The sequence below is a fragment of the Magallana gigas genome, chromosome 3, assembly GCF_963853765.1.
Source record: "Magallana gigas chromosome 3, xbMagGiga1.1, whole genome shotgun sequence".
Lineage (NCBI taxonomy): Eukaryota > Metazoa > Mollusca > Bivalvia > Ostreida > Ostreidae > Magallana > Magallana gigas.
In genome coordinates, this window is record NC_088855.1 from 18,181,491 (window position 1) to 18,200,661 (window position 19,171).

General features: G+C 34.1%; 2 protein-coding genes across 3 annotated transcripts; both read right to left on the reverse strand.

Moving 5' to 3' along the window:
• Positions 1–2,747: 2,747 nt before the first annotated feature.
• Positions 2,748–8,146, reverse strand: LOC105327520 (glycosyltransferase 1 domain-containing protein 1). 2 transcript variants are annotated; one of them, XM_066078755.1, is made up of 12 exons: positions 8,053–8,146; positions 7,774–7,892; positions 7,267–7,421; positions 5,771–5,873; positions 5,297–5,348; positions 5,167–5,206; positions 4,515–4,670; positions 4,028–4,077; positions 3,838–3,884; positions 3,571–3,691; positions 3,260–3,358; positions 2,748–3,158 (listed from the first exon to the last, which is right to left on the reverse strand). In XM_066078755.1, the coding sequence occupies exons 2-12, from the start codon at positions 7,845–7,847 to the stop codon at positions 2,988–2,990; spliced, it is 1,068 nt and encodes a 355-aa protein (XP_065934827.1). In that variant the 5' UTR covers positions 7,848–7,892; positions 8,053–8,146; the 3' UTR covers positions 2,748–2,987. The 2 variants fall into 2 exon arrangements, with proteins under 2 accessions (XP_065934827.1, XP_011426371.3); XM_011428069.4 differs by having other exon boundaries at positions 2,750–3,158; positions 3,838–3,881; positions 8,053–8,144.
• A 4,617-nt stretch (positions 8,147–12,763) lies between these two features.
• LOC105327521 (noelin-2) lies at positions 12,764–17,417 on the reverse strand. The gene is made up of 2 exons (XM_011428070.4): positions 16,246–17,417; positions 12,764–15,300 (listed from the first exon to the last, which is right to left on the reverse strand). Exons 1-2 carry the CDS (start codon positions 16,913–16,915, stop codon positions 14,510–14,512), a joined length of 1,461 nt encoding a protein of 486 aa, XP_011426372.1. The 5' UTR covers positions 16,916–17,417; the 3' UTR covers positions 12,764–14,509.
• Between the last annotated feature and the right edge of the window lie 1,754 nt (positions 17,418–19,171).

Sequence of the window (19,171 nt, forward strand, 5' to 3'; positions counted from 1 at the left end):
CCTCTTTCTCTCAGAAAATGTGCTCCTTTCCTGATTTTCTGATAATAGTTCAATAAACGTCCAAAATCTCCTTTTAAGAAATTTCATTATTCTTATTGTCATTATAATTATTTGGTAAATAGTGCTGTATTCTATGTACCTGCAAACCTACATTACCCATTATAAGCAAATATCAAAAGAAATAAAACAATACATATTGGTAGTTTGAATTGAAAACTCTTAATCTTAACCAAAAAATGACCTTTTATAATTTTCTTCAGGATCAGTTGATGTTCTTAAACTGCTGAATAATTGTACATGTGCCTACATCACAGAAAACAAAATATTTAAAGACCACGTGTCTATTCATCGCGGTTTTTTTTAAAAAATATTTCCTCGAATGGCATGCCTAATAATGTAATTAATTAAAACACTGAAAGTTAACGATCCAAGTTACCGTGACAGCTTAATTATATGTGTAATAATTCAAATGTAGGAAACTACCTTGAAATTTTAAAAAGTTGACGAAGTGTAAATTCGTTGTTCGGGTTGGTCAATTGGGAGAATAACTATTTACAAGGATTAGTAGATTGTATTTTATTGTTTATTACCAAGAGCTATACGATTCATGGGTTTAACAAGTACATATATACATAAATAAAGTGTACAAACATATGTAGACTTTTTAAAACATCACAATCTTAAATTATTCTGCGGGTGTACATAGCAGTGTTTACAGCCGTGTGCATAAGTATTACAATAACAAAATGTAGATGATAAAATTAATATAAAAGTAAACAGGATAATGAAGAGTATGTTCTCAAAACAAAACAAAAAACAATATATTTTTATCGTTATTTTGAGCATTTATAAAGGCATTTGCCCAAATTACACAACTCTTTGATATTTTTGATATGATGATGTGAACAATTGAATCGTGTCAGTGAAATATCCATTTCCGTATGGAACTAATTTAGAATTGATTTATTTTTTCATATTTGGAAGATTGCAAATGCAACATTTGTCACACATTTTCACCACAGTATTAGATATGGTCACTTTATGAAAACTTAAAGATAAACACAATGAAACCAAAATCTCCCGAAAAATGATAATTTAATATTCTACAAAATTATTCACAAATTCAACACGAAATTGAAAATAGTACTGCGTAAGTTTTGTTTCCTGCTGGTGCATATCAAACGACATAACCTGGTAATTACATAATATTATGAACATGTACACGTATGAAGTTGAAGGAGAAAAATGACCTAAAAAGTGACACTATACATGTACATGTATCTCTCGATATTTTCATGGAACAAATGCTCTATTTTTTTTTATGATTATTATTTTGTGTCGTGAAAGTTTCGGAGAAGTGCGGCCGCGAACGGTATTCGTCCGACATTGGATAAATTATAACTTTTCGATCAAGAAAAAAACCTGATAAGGTTTGCAGAGTTATTTACCTTTGTATTGGGACAAACGCATAAATGCATTCATTCTACATTCATTTCAAGATCCCTAATATTCCAATAATAGCACATGCGCGAATCTAGAAAGGGGGTGGGGCGGAAAAAAAATTCACTTAATTCCAACAGCAAAATTATCGAAAAAGAATATGCATTGGAACCACCCCATCCTTGGCAAACACATTCATCCCTCTTATCCCCGTGGAAAAAATTATGGACCCGCGCATGTTGCACCTCCCAGTACAATGTCATGTATATCATATTTTTAAAATATCTAGAGGGAGGAGTTAACATGTATACTGTATACAAATGTTGATATATACAACACTACATGAACACTATCTTACACCTTGCACTTTATTTAAAATAAAAACCCTAAACACTATCCAAATAGCATATAAGTCTAACAAACGGGATTTTATCCTTAAAATTAAACATCTTAATTTAATAATTTTTAATGAGTACAAAGATTACGTCAAAGCGTCAGGTCAATGAGTGATAAATAAATTACACGTCAGATTTACCTTAAATCTTTCTAAGATTTGATTTTTTTTTTTATATTTAGCTGTTAGCTATTGACTAATAAAGCAAAATTCGAAATAATGAAGCTTTAAAATCTAAATATTAACAACACACCTTCATACTTTTAAAGAGCTCTTCTTTTTAAAGAGGTTAATATACATGTACATACGTTTAAAAATGAAATGACCCCGACGACCCAGGCAGTCCTTTTCTTTGGTGTTTCATGCTCATGCAGATATGAACGTAAATGTATGTAGTAAGTAAGTAATTCATTTATTTATAGTGATATGTGTATACATTTCCAAGTGTAATATCAACAACAAAAAGCGTAGGTTTCACAACCGGCCCGTCGGGGCTATCCACACATTATAAATGAATAAAGAAAAGAAAATAACAAAGCATCAAGAGGTAAACAAAGATATGATTGAAAATATACATGTATAAGTATAAAGCTTCCGTTAGAACCCTTTAATTTAACAGTTTATTTAATTCAGTACAACTGTACATATACATGTAGTTAGCTTTGCAGAAAATATACCGAACCACGTTATTGGATGCATATTTGTTCAAGAATTTTCTTAAAGAAATTCTTCGTGAATATGATTGTGCTAAAACTTGAGACATTTTTCTGCGACAGTTAACCTCAATCAATTTTGATATGACATGTAATCATCGTCGTTACAACGAATTACTTGAGCAAACAATTAACAACCGGAGTACATATATATATATATATATATATATATATATATATATATATATATATATATATTGGATACATATCACAGTTGTTTATTCATTGCTAGGAGCATCAAATCTATAAATAAATAAATTTTTAAACATGTAAAAATTTATAAAAAGTACCCTGTATTTACAAAATTAGTTTAATTTAAAAAATCCCGCAGTCTATGGTGTGAAGCTTTCATCAAGCTCCTTTGGCGGGATAAAAATCATGATATGTATTACTTGTGCTTCGATATATACATGTAACAATATAATGCTGCACCATTAGCATCAGAGTTTATGTTTTGATTTTGTATGTTTAAGGTTATTTATCACTTTTAGGTAGGCGTTCTTTTCTGTTTCTGGTGAGTGCTCTTTAAGGATTTGATTTTTTGCTTCCAGAGTTACCCTTCTTTGTGCCTCGTCATCATCCATGAGTTTCTCAGCAATATTTTTAAATTCCTGAAATACAAACATGATAAGTACGAAGATTTTTCTTCTTCGCATAGCTACAAAGTGTAAGATGTAGACACAACCAGGAAGACAAATTAAAAATATTATACCTGAGGAGAAGAAAACAGGAAGCCTGTGACGCCATGTTGAATCAAAGACTCGTTTCCTTCATTTCGTCTTGCTATCACAAGTGTACCCAAGTCCATGGCCTTAAAACAACCAATGGATGATGGGTATCATTAATCATGAATAAAAAGAGTATTTTTATCATAACTATTCATATATATAATGACTTTGTATCATATTAAAAATACTTCTTGAAATAGCTGCTTTATTGCTTTTATTGCACGCCTTCTGGGTGCAGTGCTAAAATGTTCTCGCTATGACGTAAAACAATATATGAAAACAAATTAACAGCTACCTCTAAAACGACAGCGGCCATGCCCTCGCTTTCAGACGTGTTGACCAGGGCGTTGCTGTGTTTCATACAAGCATGCGTGTCTTCGATGCTCATTTCTCCCATATATATGATACCAGTTTTACTGCAGAGGAAAACCATCAAACAAATTGAAAAAAAAAAGTTTTGCCAAAAAAAACAAGAAATCCATTCTCTTACGTTATTCAAAGCAATGAATTGACATAAATTAATAATATAAAATGAACTGTTGTTAATCAAAGGATCACAAACCTGGCAATCTTGGTCTTGAAGGAACTGAAATAATCCTCATCTTGCTGCGAACAGAATATGCATTCTATGTTATTGATCAAGTTTACAAGATCAGAGAAATATGTATTCAAATTTGGTTCTGAATTCCATCTAATACATATATTGTCGAAATGTGACTCTATGTAGATTAGGATTTTGCTAGGGCTCATACCTTTGGTCCGATTATTACGTAGAGTACATCTTTTCTCTCTTTATGCCATTCTTCATTCAAAAATATATAATTCTCAAAATCATTTTAACTTGAATCATATATTATAATGTGTCAATTTGAAAATAGAACGTACTAGTATACTACACTTTTCATGTATTTGTTTGGGTAGTCACTGGTGGGTTTACCAATAAGATCAAGCAGTTTCCACACGACGTTCAGCACAACAAATATCATATATTTGAAGTATATTACAAAAAAAAATGAAATTTAATTTCAAAGTATTTTGGTATCTTTACGTTTAAGACACGTATGCCTAGGATTATTTTTTCTTCATTATAAAGTAGAAACCATTTGTTTGATTGCAATTTACGGATTTTTCAGAAACACAGATTTACACTGGTTTACTTATTATTCAAATCCATGTTCTGTAGTTGTACAATGTACTGATTTTTTAAGCAGACGATAATTCTGCCTTAGCAGACGATACCTGCCATTGTGTTGACGAGATACAGTGGATCCTTGACGGGTCGTATGCTACCAACAAACAGGAAAATATAGGCTTTTCCCGCCTCAGAAGATGACACGTGCCCTCGCTCCACTAAAACGTCTCGCAGATTCAAAGAAGACGGCATAGTTTGTATACCTATGGAGTAATCATTCATCAACATCTGAGATGACGTTCTAATTAAAAAAGCCCGTCTTCTATCAATGGTGGGGTGTGCAGTTTATGTTACAAAATTGCAGATTAAAAACAAAAATCCCTTTTCTGCGTCAAGTTAGCGCATTCTATACAAGTGCCAATTCTATAGACGGGGTTTTCATTAACATTCTGGTATATAGGCCATAGAGATAAAAATAGAATTGGGTTCCTAAAAAACTCAATGACGTTACTTGCTGGTATTTTATGAACTTTGAATTTAATCTTTACAAAATAATTCAAATTCGACTTCATAATTCCATATAAGAATTAAAATCAACAAATGAAATATTGCTTAGAGGCCCCCCTCCCGGCTCAATACTCACAGTGAACACGATAGGGTGCTAAGATAAATTAGGATTCGCACCAGCAACAAAAATTTCACCGTCTTTCATGTAAAAATGATTAATTTAAAACCACAAATTAAACATCTGAAATTTACCTTGTTTAATTGTAACTGCTTTGGATTGGTCCAAATCAGGCTGAAAGGAAAAGGAAGGGCGTTACTCTAATGAAAAATTCAAGTGTTGTCACGAAGTCTAAATAGAAATAACTCATTTAACAGCACTTGCCCAGATCTGGAGAGTCCTGTCCATCATTTGGGCACTAAATGTAATAACGTATCTGAAAAAAAAGAAGATAATCAAATTGACCCATTTTGAGAAAGCAAAGCAGTTACTGTATACTTTTTTACGTTCTCACAAGGCTGTTAGAGTGGCTATTTTTTCAAGTGTACATGCAATCATACAAAGAAATATTTTCACTCAGTTCATGGTGATACTAGTTTGGGAACAGCAGCTCAGTGCAATATTGCATACAACTTGTAGGCCTATATATTTTTGACATTACAAGCAAAAAAAAAAAACATGTGCAGAAAATAATCTCCCATGATTTCGTGATGTGATATGATTTTTATTCAACCTGATGTTGTTTTCTCCATTTGCTTGCCAGTGCATGTGGAGAAAAAAACAGAAACAAAACATAAACATCCTATCACAAATCCAGGGAGGTCCTGGTAACATTACGATACCCAGATTCATAGTAACCTTGCTGCCTTCACAGCTCGAGTCATCAACCTCAGTTTGTTGTCATCCTCGTGAAACTGGTTGATGTCTGTGCCGCCAAATATCAGTATGTATTCAACAGGTACTGCAAATATTGATTCATAACCACAGTAAAACATTTATGCGAAAATGTTTTAATTCATATGTATTTCAAAAATTTACTTGTCTATTTTCCATTTAACGTTAGGTAACAATTACAGATATAACCATTTTAAAAAGAGCTTGGACTTTCGGTAGGACGTAACATCAAAACAATTTATAAATGACGCTGGTTTCAAGCCAGGCAAATCTTGTTGATTTCAAAGAGCCATGGCTGAGTGGCAGGCAATGAAATAGACAGGCCTTCGTCCTATTGCTGTTTGACACAACTACCCAAAGTCCAAGCTCTTGTTATATATGGTTCTTATCTACTAGACTAGAATCTATACTAAAGTCGATGTATTTCACAGGTACATATACTAGTACATTCACTGAACAAATGGAAAACAATGACATCAAAATGAACCACATGTAGAAATATGAGTTAATGAACCTAGGTGTAAGGATACTACACTGACATAAGATCATATTAGATTTTCATTATTTGTCCCCTTTGCTGATTGTGTGAATATTTATAACATTGAACTGCTCATTGAAAATAATTAAAACAAGCCCAGAATTATACAGAGAGTATGCTGTGGTAGCTGTTTGCTAGAATTTATTATTATTTAAAGCTTAAATATACAGTTCTTTTAAATGTACAAGCTTACATTCCCTTTCTTGAAGTCAATCAAAACATTACCACTTATACCATTTAGTCATTACACAAATCACCTCACTCGTTCCTATTCTAAACCAGTTAATCAGAATATGCTCCAATACAGAGCCAACTGAGGCTTGAATGCATTTGTAAGCTACATGTATATGTAGTTTGAACTGATTGGTTGAGAAACAATCTATATAAAAAAAATGAAATGATGGAGCAATGACCTCCAGGGTGAAAGAATATAAAGCAATACATCATGGCAAGGCCCTACAACATGGCTTTATATTACTGAACATTTTTGACAGCACAAACGTGTGCAGCATTCAACTGAGCTCTTGTCTGAAGGTCTGTTGCCAGTGAAGTGTTTGAAATTTTGCAATGTGCTTGCATTAACAATTTGGATTGCATTCAGTATATCAAATTAAATATCTTATGCTAGTGACTATTAAAGGGAGCTTAGTCTGACATCCCTTGAAAAATCATTGTCAACCATTTCTCAACCTTGGTCAGCAATTTCCAATTCTACCCAAGCAGACTAGCATGCAATATGTACCAGGTAAATGTATATTTGCACCTGGAAATTGAATTTGTGAGAGAGTATTCCATAGACAGTTCTTTTGTACAGTTTTTTGTCTCTATATCCATCTGTCTGTCCATCTGTCTGTCTGTCCACAAATTATGAACTGCTACATGAAACTATACATACAGTCCAAATATATACACATGTAGTCACCTTTATCAGAAAGGAATTGCCCGGCTCTATAAGCATGTAATGCTATGATAAAGTCCACATGACTTTCCTTTAATTTGCTAAGAAATTCCTCTTCATTATGGAAATCAGCTGGATCCCATTGCAGACAGTTAAGTGCATCTGATTCCAGAAGTGTTCTGTAATAAACCAAATAATGTAAATTGATGATGAATCTGAACCTTCTAGTGTAATTTATCAAATTTACAATATGTTTAGAAATGAAACTACAGATGGTTGTACATTTATTTAAACTGTATAAAACTTTCTGTAGATAGGCAAAAGATCAAAGATGCACTAATGTGTCAAAATCTCAAGACAAAACAAAACTGTCAGGTAACTGCCAAAACTGTTAAATACAGTACTGTCCAGAAACTGAACTAAGAGTGATTTGACATGCGCGGATCTAGAGGGGGAGTTGGAGGGGGGGGGGGTGGGGTCGGGGGGGGGGGGGGGTGTCCAAACTCTCCTGAAAAATTTAAGTAAATATACCTGATTCTTTGTATCGTGGAATGGTTTCCACTCGCTTTCCGAAGTGGTGATAAAAACAAAACTGTAGATGGCATTTTCTTTTTGTGCTAGGTCACCATACTGCTGATCAAGTTCCATACCTGTGTTCGATGAAATCGAAAGTACACGATTTCCCAATATCACTAATCATTATCAAGAGTTGAATGATAAGATAATTACAGAAAATTCTAATTATTGTTCAATTAAAATGATTTTTGTTGATATTCTTTAGGAATGACTTAGAACGAGAAACAAACTTACGATCTTCAGCTGATCCGATTACAATGTCACCAGGATGTTGATATGCGGTCACTAAATTTCTGTTCGGAATCGCCCGATTCCGGTTTTAAAAAAATATGGGTTGGTGTGAAATAACTTAGAACTTTTATAATATCATAGATTTTAAACATGTTACTGTCAATCAATTTCTTTGCTTACAAGGACCAGCAAAATACATGATTGTATATACTGTAGCGTCAAAAATAACATTTTTGATTTTATTTGATTTTTATAAAAAATTAGACCCACGCTTTCATGATAGATTCAGACATCTGAAAGGCAGATTTTGAAGTGAAATACAGTTTTGTTGTTTTCTTGATTTTTTAATTCTTATTTTAGATGCACGCCTTAGTGATAATTTAGACATCTATAATGTAGATGTTTAAATTAAGTAAAAATCATACAGGCATATTTACACACAGTACTAGTACATTATCGGAATACTAATAAACTTGAAGACATGTATAATCTTTACATGTATCTTTTCTCTATTTTGTAGTCGAATTAAAAAATATAAAATTTTATTTCCCCAACCTCTTGCGGATTTCTGCCTCCCATAAACCTTAATATGGATCATTAATTATATTAAAATATTATTTTCTTTTACGTACAGTCACGGTTGCAGTTCGTGTCTCGCCGTCTCAATCAACATGCAGTTTACACAAATTGATGTAAATTGACTCATGATCAAGAATAAATAATAATACATTATTTTACCTACATATATAACACCATTGTATCGAGTGCATGTAATATAGGACTTCGCGTTGCTGTTACAATTGCATATACCTCTTTATGCTTCAGCATTTGTGTTCATTGAGTATAAATAGATGATGTACAGTGCATCTATAACTGTTACACATGCGACAGGTGTGTAATATAAAGAAAAGGCATCCATTTTGAAAAGGAGAAAAATATCAACCAATCACCCGCGTAGCACCTGAGGATTATCGGTAATAAAAACAAAGGTACATGTATATACAAATTTTAAAATTCTCTGAAATATTATTTGATGCATGCATGCATAGCAAAACTGTTACAGTACATGAATCCATATTCATACTAATTTTCAGTATTGGGGACCTCTCAAAATGCCATCATCATATGAGTTTCTGACTTACCTGTCCAATAGTTATGTAAGTTTGCTAACTATTGACCATTCTTCTTGTTATTTATCATCAAACGCGAACGGATTTTAAACAGAATATTTGTGCCACGTTTGTATTTTTCAATTTCAGTTGCACGTCTACTGTCCAGATTGGATTCCAATAGACTTCTATACAGCTATGTATTTCGATGAAAGATTTAAAGAGCCGCTCGTAGTAAGTGCATTTTAGTTAGTTTATGGCAAAGAGGACACTGGAATATATTTTATGTTATATTATAAAAACCGAAGTGAACCACATACATGTAAATACAATACATGTACATGAATTATATGTACGTATATTCAGTGAAACAATATGTTTTTGATCTATTTTTTTTTCTCATCTGGGTTTAACGTTTTAGGACATTGCCCGAGGAAGCATTTGTCCAGCGAGATAGTTGATCATTTTCATGAAAAAAATTAATCGATTTTTTTTCAATAGATATATTAAAAACTATGCCACGGACCCCCCCCCCCCCCCGTTAAACCTGAATCTCATTCGGACCCCCCCCCCCCGCCCCCCACCCGGAAAAAAAATTCTGGATCCTCACATGTAGTTTAATAGCGTTTATTTTTTATGAATAGAAAGAAAAGAAAACCAAGGAAAAGAAATCATCATCAAGAATAAATCATGTCATCAGGACTCTTGCTAAGAGACTCCTGGCTATTCACAGAAAGCTGAAGGTAACATTACTATTTTTTTTGATGATTATATAATGTCATCTTAATAAAACGGTTAAGATTAATACAATTTGAATATTTATACACATCCAACTTGGGGAAAAAGTAGGTGTTTTTTTTTTTCTTAAGGAGTAAATGACACCTTTTGAGATCATGAGGTGAAAGGTCAAGGGTCAAACTACTAAGGGCACTGACTGGTGAAATAAATGTTGTCTGCTTTATCAGTATTGTAAGAATCCTTTGCTTTGCAAACATTAATCTCGGTACCATATATACCAAAGTACTTTAAAAAAGTAGATGACACCTACTGATTTTAACGTCACATGACCAAAAGGTCAAGGGTCAAACTATCTGGATGTAGATTTTGACTGTTAAAACCTTTTAAGTACGGCGGACCAAATTCAATTCCACAATAGCGATTTTTATGAAAATTTTATATGAGTAAGAGTTACTTAAGATATATCAAAATCAATCAAAAAATAACATAAAAATCAAACTAGATTTTAGTAGGGACCATTTTAAAAATTGTTTGCATTACTTTTCTCTTTCAATTGCATATAACGGGGGAAAGCGTTTTTGTGAGAGAAAAAATGATATTTAAATTTTTTTATGTTTATATTATATATTAAAATTTTGAATATGATACTTATATGATGATTTTGAATTATTATCATTTTAAAAATGACCATGTTATCGAATTTGGTACATGTCAAAGTGCGATGTACATGTATACTATCTAGGACATAGAATGATGCTGTACCTTTATAATCTTTGAACCCCTTTTTTACCCTCACACTCGGTACACTTGTTCCTCATAAGAAGAGAGTAAATATATTGATTTTGAGTGGATATGGTTAAAGGACATTGAAATACTCCGATTATAGATATTGTCCACTCAGATTATATCTTGAGAACCCTTTGCTCGTCGCATTAGTTGCTTCTTCTCAATATTGCTTCATGGGGGGCATATATAATTATGCTTCTAGTCCGCTGTATAAAAGCCACCAAGAGACTTTGATTGAAACAAACTTGCAACATTGCCAACTTGTACATAGCCTGTGGATTGCTGCATAGGCTATTCCCATGGAAAGAGAATTCTTTCTTCCATTTTCGGATCCCCTCCCCTGGAAAATTCAAAATTACATGTATTCACAATTCACATAGTAAAACTAACAAAACTACAAAAAAAGGTCTCCTTTATTGTCCCCTTCTCCCCCGGGCATTCATAATTATCAATCGGACCTCCTTGATAATTTTACAGATCCGTGCAATGTTAAGTTATGGTTCATATTATAGGGACTCTCTCAGGCTATATAGAAGATATAAAAACAGTATATACATGTATACATGTGATTAAGTAATACTAGTACGTGCATAGATCTATATGTCTTAATTGTTGTTCGTTTGTGTGACACATTTAATTTTTGTTTTAGGTTAAAGAAACTCCTACGAAATGGAAAAGAAAGAGACAAGAGAATTAAAATGCATATTAATAATATAAAAAAATTCATGATTGTGTACATAGACATATTTCAAGATATGATTTTAATCGTTTGCGATATATCGAGTATCGGTTTCTGAAGCATTTTGAAGATACTTCAAGGTAGAATCTTAATCAGAATAATGTTGTTAAAATGCATCAGCCAAAAGCATTTAAAAGCTATTTGCAATTAATATTAAATCCCGTTACAAACATCTTATATCAGGGAAAAGTAAGAAAACATTAATATCAAATATTTCTATTTCTTACTTTCAGACTAAACCTTTACTCACCCCCCCCCCCCCCCCCCCCATCCCTCCTAAGCCCTTTAGGTTGAGGTTTGAACAAACCTAATCTACTTATTAAGCTTTTAACAAAAATGACCTGAAAATTGGCCCAATGAATAAATTGTAAAATGCATTTAAAAATATATATTAAATTCACTAATTTTGCCGTTCTGGATTTATAATAATTCATCCAGGTAGACCAAGTTGATAAAAAAATATTGATATGTGAGAAGACACCATAAAACAAATATTACATGGAATCATAAATATTGATATGTGAGAACACACCATAAAACAAATATTACATGGAATCATAAATTTTCGTAGGGTATCAGATTTCGTGGGTTTTTGTTCCATAGTTTCCTAATGACGTAATTTCGTAGATTTACTTGCATGAATTATGAAATAGATTTCATGATTCGAGGAGGGTGTAAATTCATAGGTAAATATGGACTTTGGCCATCTACCGCGAATAGAAATGATTCCAATTTGTCAACGCGATCAGAAAAGTTCACACGTGTAAACTGATTAAAACTCTCTCTAGAAAGGTGCAAATTTCTAACAAATTTAATTAAAGGGTTGATTTTAGTTTATTTCGTCTGCATTGTTCTAATCATAAGACTTAGATCGTATTTTCTCTGCAATTCTAATTTCATCCATAAACAAAAGAAATTTAGTGATTTTTTATATCGATATATCCCGCCAGGAAGACTAATACCAGAGAGGTTGGAGAACATTAATTTGATAATACCATAGACTGTTGCAGTCTCAATCAAATTAATATCCAATTGTGTGAATTAATAACCAGTTGTGTGCCTTAATAGATAAATAATCAGTCATTTCTGCATTAGGATATAATCTGGAAACTGCATATATGCATTTATCGTTGGTAGATTACAAAGGCGCATTTTTCCTTGGTAAAGTACAAGTTCACCCCAATGTTACATGTATTAGTTAGAACTGAGCCATAAATTCACACCGTGGATAATATTACAAACGCTCCTTTAACTAAGTTATTAACTTGATATCACAAAATATTTGATCCGCAGATTCAGTTCTAATCAATTTGGCCTAGTACGTGTAGTTTGGAGAGAGAGAGAGAGAGAGAGAGAGAGAGAGAGAGAGAGAGAGAGAGAGAGAGAGAGAGAGAGAGAGAGAGAGAGAGAGAGAGAGAGAGGTCAATTCTCTGACACATGCTTTTATTTGTCATCTCCAATATTAAGAATATACAAAACTTGACTTCCACACAACATTTCCAATTTCCTTAAGTTTATTCAATAAAATAATCTGATTAACAGAAACCGTCCGTTTTATTTTTCTTTCTCTTTTCAATCTTATTTTTTTAATTGATTGAACTTGCAGCTGCACGAGTATAGAGGAAATGATTACATGCGTATGCAGAGGAAATGTGGCTTGTCAGATGTCAGAGTAAATTTTCTGTAATGGTCCTTAAAGAGGGTTCTAATGGAAGTCAAGAATAAACATGTCGACAAGCATTTAAAGAACCAAAGAGACATGGTAGTAACACTTTCTCTTGTATTTTGAAACAGAATGGCTGCTTGCAGTGTTAAGGGACAAGACCAAGACGCATTGTACACATATACAGGCACGTAGTATTGTTTCTGAAATGAGAGGTGGGTGGCAGACTCACCCCCCCCCCCCAAAAAAAAAACAGGGAAAAATATTACTTTACAAAACCCTGAAAATCAAAATCCATGAGGGGGGCAAGTTTACCGTTCACTCCATGTTTGTTCAATTTTTTGTATAGAAAAATCTTAAAAACTTGCTGCGCAAAAACAAAAGGGGGGGGGGGGGGGGGGTCTGGCCCCCTGATGCTATGTGCCTGATCTGTACTTGTTTCCCTCTCCCGGAACTATTTTTATCCTACACCTTTTATAAAATTGGTTACAAAACCAAAAGGTGCAATTTTAGATAGAACAGATGTTACTGAAACTTTACAGAACGAAGTCATTTAAGAGTCACAAATCCATTGCCTTCCACGCAATTTAGTTGCAAATAGTAAATCTATAGATAGGGAATCCACCCAAGTTATTCCTAACATACATAATTATACTGTACACATTTATATATTACAAAACAAGGGATGCTATTTTTTACTGAAACTTTACTTAACGAACCAAAGTCTAAAAGACGTAAACCACAAATTTATCGTCTTCCACTAGTATTGTGTTGTACTTAGCAAAAATAACTTTTGAGGAAGTACCCTTGTTGTTTCTAACATAGTTTTACAAGCCACATAAAATGGAATAAAATTCTTTATTGAACAGATGTTAATGAAACCAAAATCCTTTTTATGGAGTCATTGCATAAATTCATTGCCTTCCACTACTATTGTATTACCAAGTATCTAACAAAAATAATAATAGGAAATGCACTTAAATTATTCCTTACATACACTTTTACAAGTTACAAAAAGAACAAAGGATGCTATTCTATATCGAACAGATGTTACGGAAACTTTACACAATGAACCTAAATCCTCATGGAGTCATTGCAGAAAACTACCATTGTGTTGTGTTGTGTGTAGCAAAAAAAAATTAATCGTAGGGAATGCAATTAGAGATAGTACCCTCATAAATCACTCCCGATAACACACAGTACGATAAGGGTACTGTTGAGGGGGCCGGTGTATATATTATTGACGATGCGCTAATCAATAGTCTCTTTCATGTCCACTTTACCCACACATAAATACACCATATCATAGATATAACTACATGTAGTAAGAATGATAAAATACAAAACCCTAAAAAAAAGATTAAATGACTTGTAAAATCTGCCCCGAAACCCTCCCCAATGCTTCTAAAAATATGTAATTTATTGCTAATCCGTTGTTGCGGACATAGTTGAATATATTTCAATTCTCCCGTGATTCCAAGTGTATAACTTCCGGTCCAGCGGGTTATAGTCAAGCATATAGTTGGAGACAAACTCATTCCTGATCGTATTGGAGAACGGAATCTCTGTGCTCTGAAGTTCTTTGTTGCCTCCAGTTTGGGTATTATACACATACTTTATAAACGTTGGCGACTTTGTGTAAGATTCCGTTGCATACAGAACACCACAAATCATGAAAGTGTTTCCAACAGTTCGTTTGGGTATCAAAGTTGTCCAGGTTTCTGATATTGTGAAATTGTCTTCGTCAATCTTACTGATCATAATGTTCCCGTTAGACGCCGAGGAAGCGTATACTACCCAGAGTCCGTATTCATCCGTTGCAAAGTCAATGTCGCTGAACCGGTCCGATTGGTAAGGAAAAGCACCATGCGCACCGGCTCCCGGAAGTTCTAATTCTCCCAACCAACGAGATTCCATGAGATTGTAACGCACTATTTTGTTCGTCATCATTTTTTGACAAAAGAATTGATTCTTGTAAACCGTATGACCAGTGCCTTCACAGAAAAAGGGAAGCTTTCGTCTTTCAGGGGAGAGGTCTAGTTCAAAGTCCTCAAGCGTCCTATAGCCGACCAGTTGGTTGATGTCACTGAAGTCATACGTCACCCAGTACAAACCAGCTGGAACCGGATCTTTCATGATGGCGCCTACAGTGATTCCCACCTTGACCACTCGGTCTGTGGATGGGTAGATAGCCGTCAGTCTCCGTGGACAGTAGTCTATATAAATAAACAACAGATACGTTACATTAGTAAACGATGTATATACATGCATGCATTCGATGATGACAATTTCTGGGGATGGGGGAGGGGGTGTTAGTGGTTTAATGAAAAAAAAGAAGGATTTTTTGAAAAACATGGAATATACAAAGATTACGTTGCAAAATACCAGTGCATCGTGTATGCTATTCCACTACAATGCATTTAACATGTCCATATGACGATATAATATTAATTTAATTGTTAGAAGAAAAGAAATTACGTTTGGTTCTTTCTTTTGTTCTATACATTTATAAACATTATTTTTGAATTTGCTTTAAATATTTGATATAGATATCGCTCTACATGTATATCTCCTGTGTAATTCCCAATCCTCGTTCTTTTACACATAACACTTCAACATCTTAGAGTGTTGATAGGATACATTGTTTGCAATAAAGGAAAAAATCAAAACCATCTCCAAAGGCTCACAGCCTATACCAATAGAGGGGACGGCTAACCGTTGCGTTCCTTCATTTATCAGATTGTTTATATTAAGTAACTTCAATCATTTTCCTTGACGAGTTGTCAATATCGCGGGATGAATGAGTACACGAAGGCTATAGCTACAAAGGGTCCACAGAACCACCACTCATCCAAAAAGTAAACAGTATATAGCGACTCTGCCATCTTCCGTATACAAGATCTATCGTACCTTCCTATCGCGCACGATCGTACTACATGTATCAGTCCATTTTTTCTCCCTTGAGACAGACTTGTTTCATTATTTATTATATACCGTCAAAAATAATCATCAGTTCATTGCTACTCATTCCATTATGGTACACACTACCCCATTCAAATTACAACTGCAAGTGGAAAGACAGTTTTTTTTAATTTCCAACGTTTTTAATGGAATCATTTAATAAAAGATCTGTTTTGTCCTTGAACATGAAAACTACTCACCTTTTTGCTTGTTGACGATTGTCATATTACAACGAACAAGTGCCGTATTGAGAAGAACCAACTGCTCTTGCAGTTCCTCGCCCATCGTCATAACACTACGGATGGACTTCTGGGTGGCCGAAACTAATGACGTCATGGACTTGACGACCTGTTTCATTTCGTTGTTCTGCGTTAGCATCGCCATCTGTAGATACTTGTACTGATTCAAAATGGCCGCGACAATGGACTGATGAGCGAATATGGACCCAGGGGGATACCTTTGCAAAATTTCGACATCGTTCTTCAGTTTTACATCCCCCTCTTCAAGGTCCCCCGAGGTCACGTTTAGAGCAACTAACCGTTTGCCCAGAATCTTTTTGGTTTTTCGCAGAATCCGATTGGCGCCTTTCAGTTTATTCAGAGCCTTCGTGTTAAAGTTTCCAGAACGTATGGTCTTGTTATTGTGAGCGTTTTGGTTGGCCTCGAACCAGTACCGCATTGCTAGGTCATTGCCGGTCAGTAACTTAGTGTTCCCTTTGCCGCGGATTGTGACGGTCACATTTTTGGAACAAGTGACTTTAATGGAGTTCCTCTCCATGTCAAACAAGTAGGTACAGTTGTCGTTCTTCACCGGTATAGAGCTGTACACACACGGTATAAAAGCTAAAAACACCCAAATATAGAACTCCATCGTCTGTTCTTGCGGACCGTTACATCTCAGATGATGAAATTAAGAGCCGTTCTCCGTTCGTTAAACAAATAACATCAATTGAAAACACAACAAGCTGAGAGCTCTGTAGGGGCTATTTCCTTTCAGTCGAGTAAATATTCAATTACTGTCCCCCATCTCAGTCATCTGTTGTACACATTCAAGCCAATTTGAAATCCATGTCCTAATTTGATTGTTTAATTTCGCGACGTGAGAAAATACGGGTCCCTGGGATTTCATATGTCACCTCCCGTGTATGAATAATGGCCAATATCCACAGAGCTGTTTGCGGACTTTCCAAGGAGCAACTCGAGATCAAATCCACAGAGAGCAGTCATTGAGAAAATAATTAACAAATAATGAATTATGATAAGATTATCGCCCGCCCAGAATCCGGTTCGTCGGTTCATATAGACTGGGATGCCCGATATCAGGTTATAGAAACGGTTCCAAATCACACCACACAAAGGTGCTTATTTCCATTTGATCCAAAGTATATGTATGATATCAATAATTCATTATGTCTGCAGTCGTCGTTCTAAAGATAGAAAAAAACCCTACCGTTTTATTATTCAGAACACTTTTTGATGAATTTGTTTGAATTCAAACATAGCACAAAAAATGATTAATGGGATAGGAAAAAATATAAACGGCTCAACCAATTGTAAACATCCGAATGGGTTTGTAACAATGCAAATTTTGAAATCAACCACTGTTTATAAAGGAACAATCGCGATTTAAAAGTAAACAAGTGCTGGGATAAAAATCATTAAATTTTATTCAGAATAGATGTTCAATGCATGATAAAAGCGTATAAAGCGTTTTCAATCAACGTTTTACATTTCAAACCGTTTAACATTTTATTCATACAAAAATATTGCTTTTCAATGCATAACAGTTTTATGCTAGCATGGTACTTCTAAGCACATTAAAAACTCGGTTTAATGGGTAATCTCTCTTCCTTGCATATAGGCGTGAACAGAACTTTAAAAAAAAAGACTGATTGATCTCCGAATTATTATAGTCCCCTTTTCCCTTTGATACTTGAAGCACTATATATAAAATAAATAGTAAAACCACAAATTTGATTTTATCTTGCAAAGTGTTGGAACTGGAGACATCGTAATACATTTTTATGATGTTATTTTTTGACAAGATATTGGTGCATTTACACATTACTCTAAGATAGTGCTATGACCACTTAAAAGCAACATTTGGTATTCATAAACATTGTCTGAATTACCACCAACAGTTTTTCAGCTGTAAATATATTGTTCACAACGTTTTATGGCATCGCCCACAAACCGGAAGAATTAATTGAACGACATCTAGCGTCGAAAGTTCTCATCACAGTACCAGATTGGTCCTCTAGCTACCTGCTTCATTCTTAATTAATTTGACAACGCCGGAAGTGTCATAGAGATAGAATGCAGTTTGAATAACTATGAAACAAAATACCTCTGAAACATTTGCATGTATATCATGTAAAATGTATGTGAAATTTTAGACATTTGAGATAATACGTGTAGTAGCAATAAGGACACGTGCACATTCAACATATATAGTACATGTCGTCTGCGCATTTGACGCTACATCAGCAACAAAATGAGTATTTCAATAGTCTCATAGTTATTATTAAAGCTTTACAAGTTAAGATTTTAAATAGGTTTTGAAATGAAAAAAAGTCTTTTCATAAGACAAACCATTTTTAATAATGTATTCACAAAAAAAAACAACAAATATTTAAATTACAATTTTGATGATCAATGAAATATACTGCGATAGTTACAAAGCAAGACTAGCACTTTTCAGTGCTGGAGTACTTTGCTGATTGGTGAATTGTGTGTGGTAATCTGTACGTCTTCCAGTGATTATGCCCCACATTTTGAGCGTAGAAGTTAAATTAAAGCACAACTATATTAAGACAGTGTACAAATTATGATGCATTAATTGATCTCCATCGTTGTAGTGCTACTAATTACTGGCGCATACAATATATATTTGTCCATTTTGCCCATTGCAGGGTCTATTCAGGAATACACATTTTTTTTGTCCAAATATTCTCGTCAGCATTCATTGTGAGTCAAATTGTTGATCTGATAGGCTAACCCAATCTTCTCTCTCCGCTACACAATCCCCGTTTCGTGGGAGATGGGCTGTAGATAATTCACTTTTCTTAGAATATTGCAAGAAACAAACACCGCTCGATCAACGAATGATTTAGTGCTTTTAGACAGT

Excerpts from the sequence above, each read along its gene's own strand:
- LOC105327521 (XM_011428070.4), bottom strand. The coding sequence starts at position 16,915 with ATGGAGTTCTATATTTGGGTGTTTTTAGCTTTTATACCGTGTGTGTAC. Across the intron at positions 15,301-16,245 it reads AATCGTCAACAAGCAAAAAG|ACTACTGTCCACGGAGACTG; the intron begins GTGAGTAGTTTT and ends TTATTTATATAG.
- LOC105327520 (XM_066078755.1), bottom strand. The coding sequence starts at position 7,847 with ATGCCATCTACAGTTTTGTTTTTATCACCACTTCGGAAAGCGAGTGGA. Across the intron at positions 3,885-4,027 it reads ACGTAATAATCGGACCAAAG|CAGCAAGATGAGGATTATTT; the intron begins GTATGAGCCCTA and ends ATATTCTGTTCG. Across the intron at positions 3,692-3,837 it reads TTCAAGACCAAGATTGCCAG|TAAAACTGGTATCATATATA; the intron begins GTTTGTGATCCT and ends TTTCCTCTGCAG.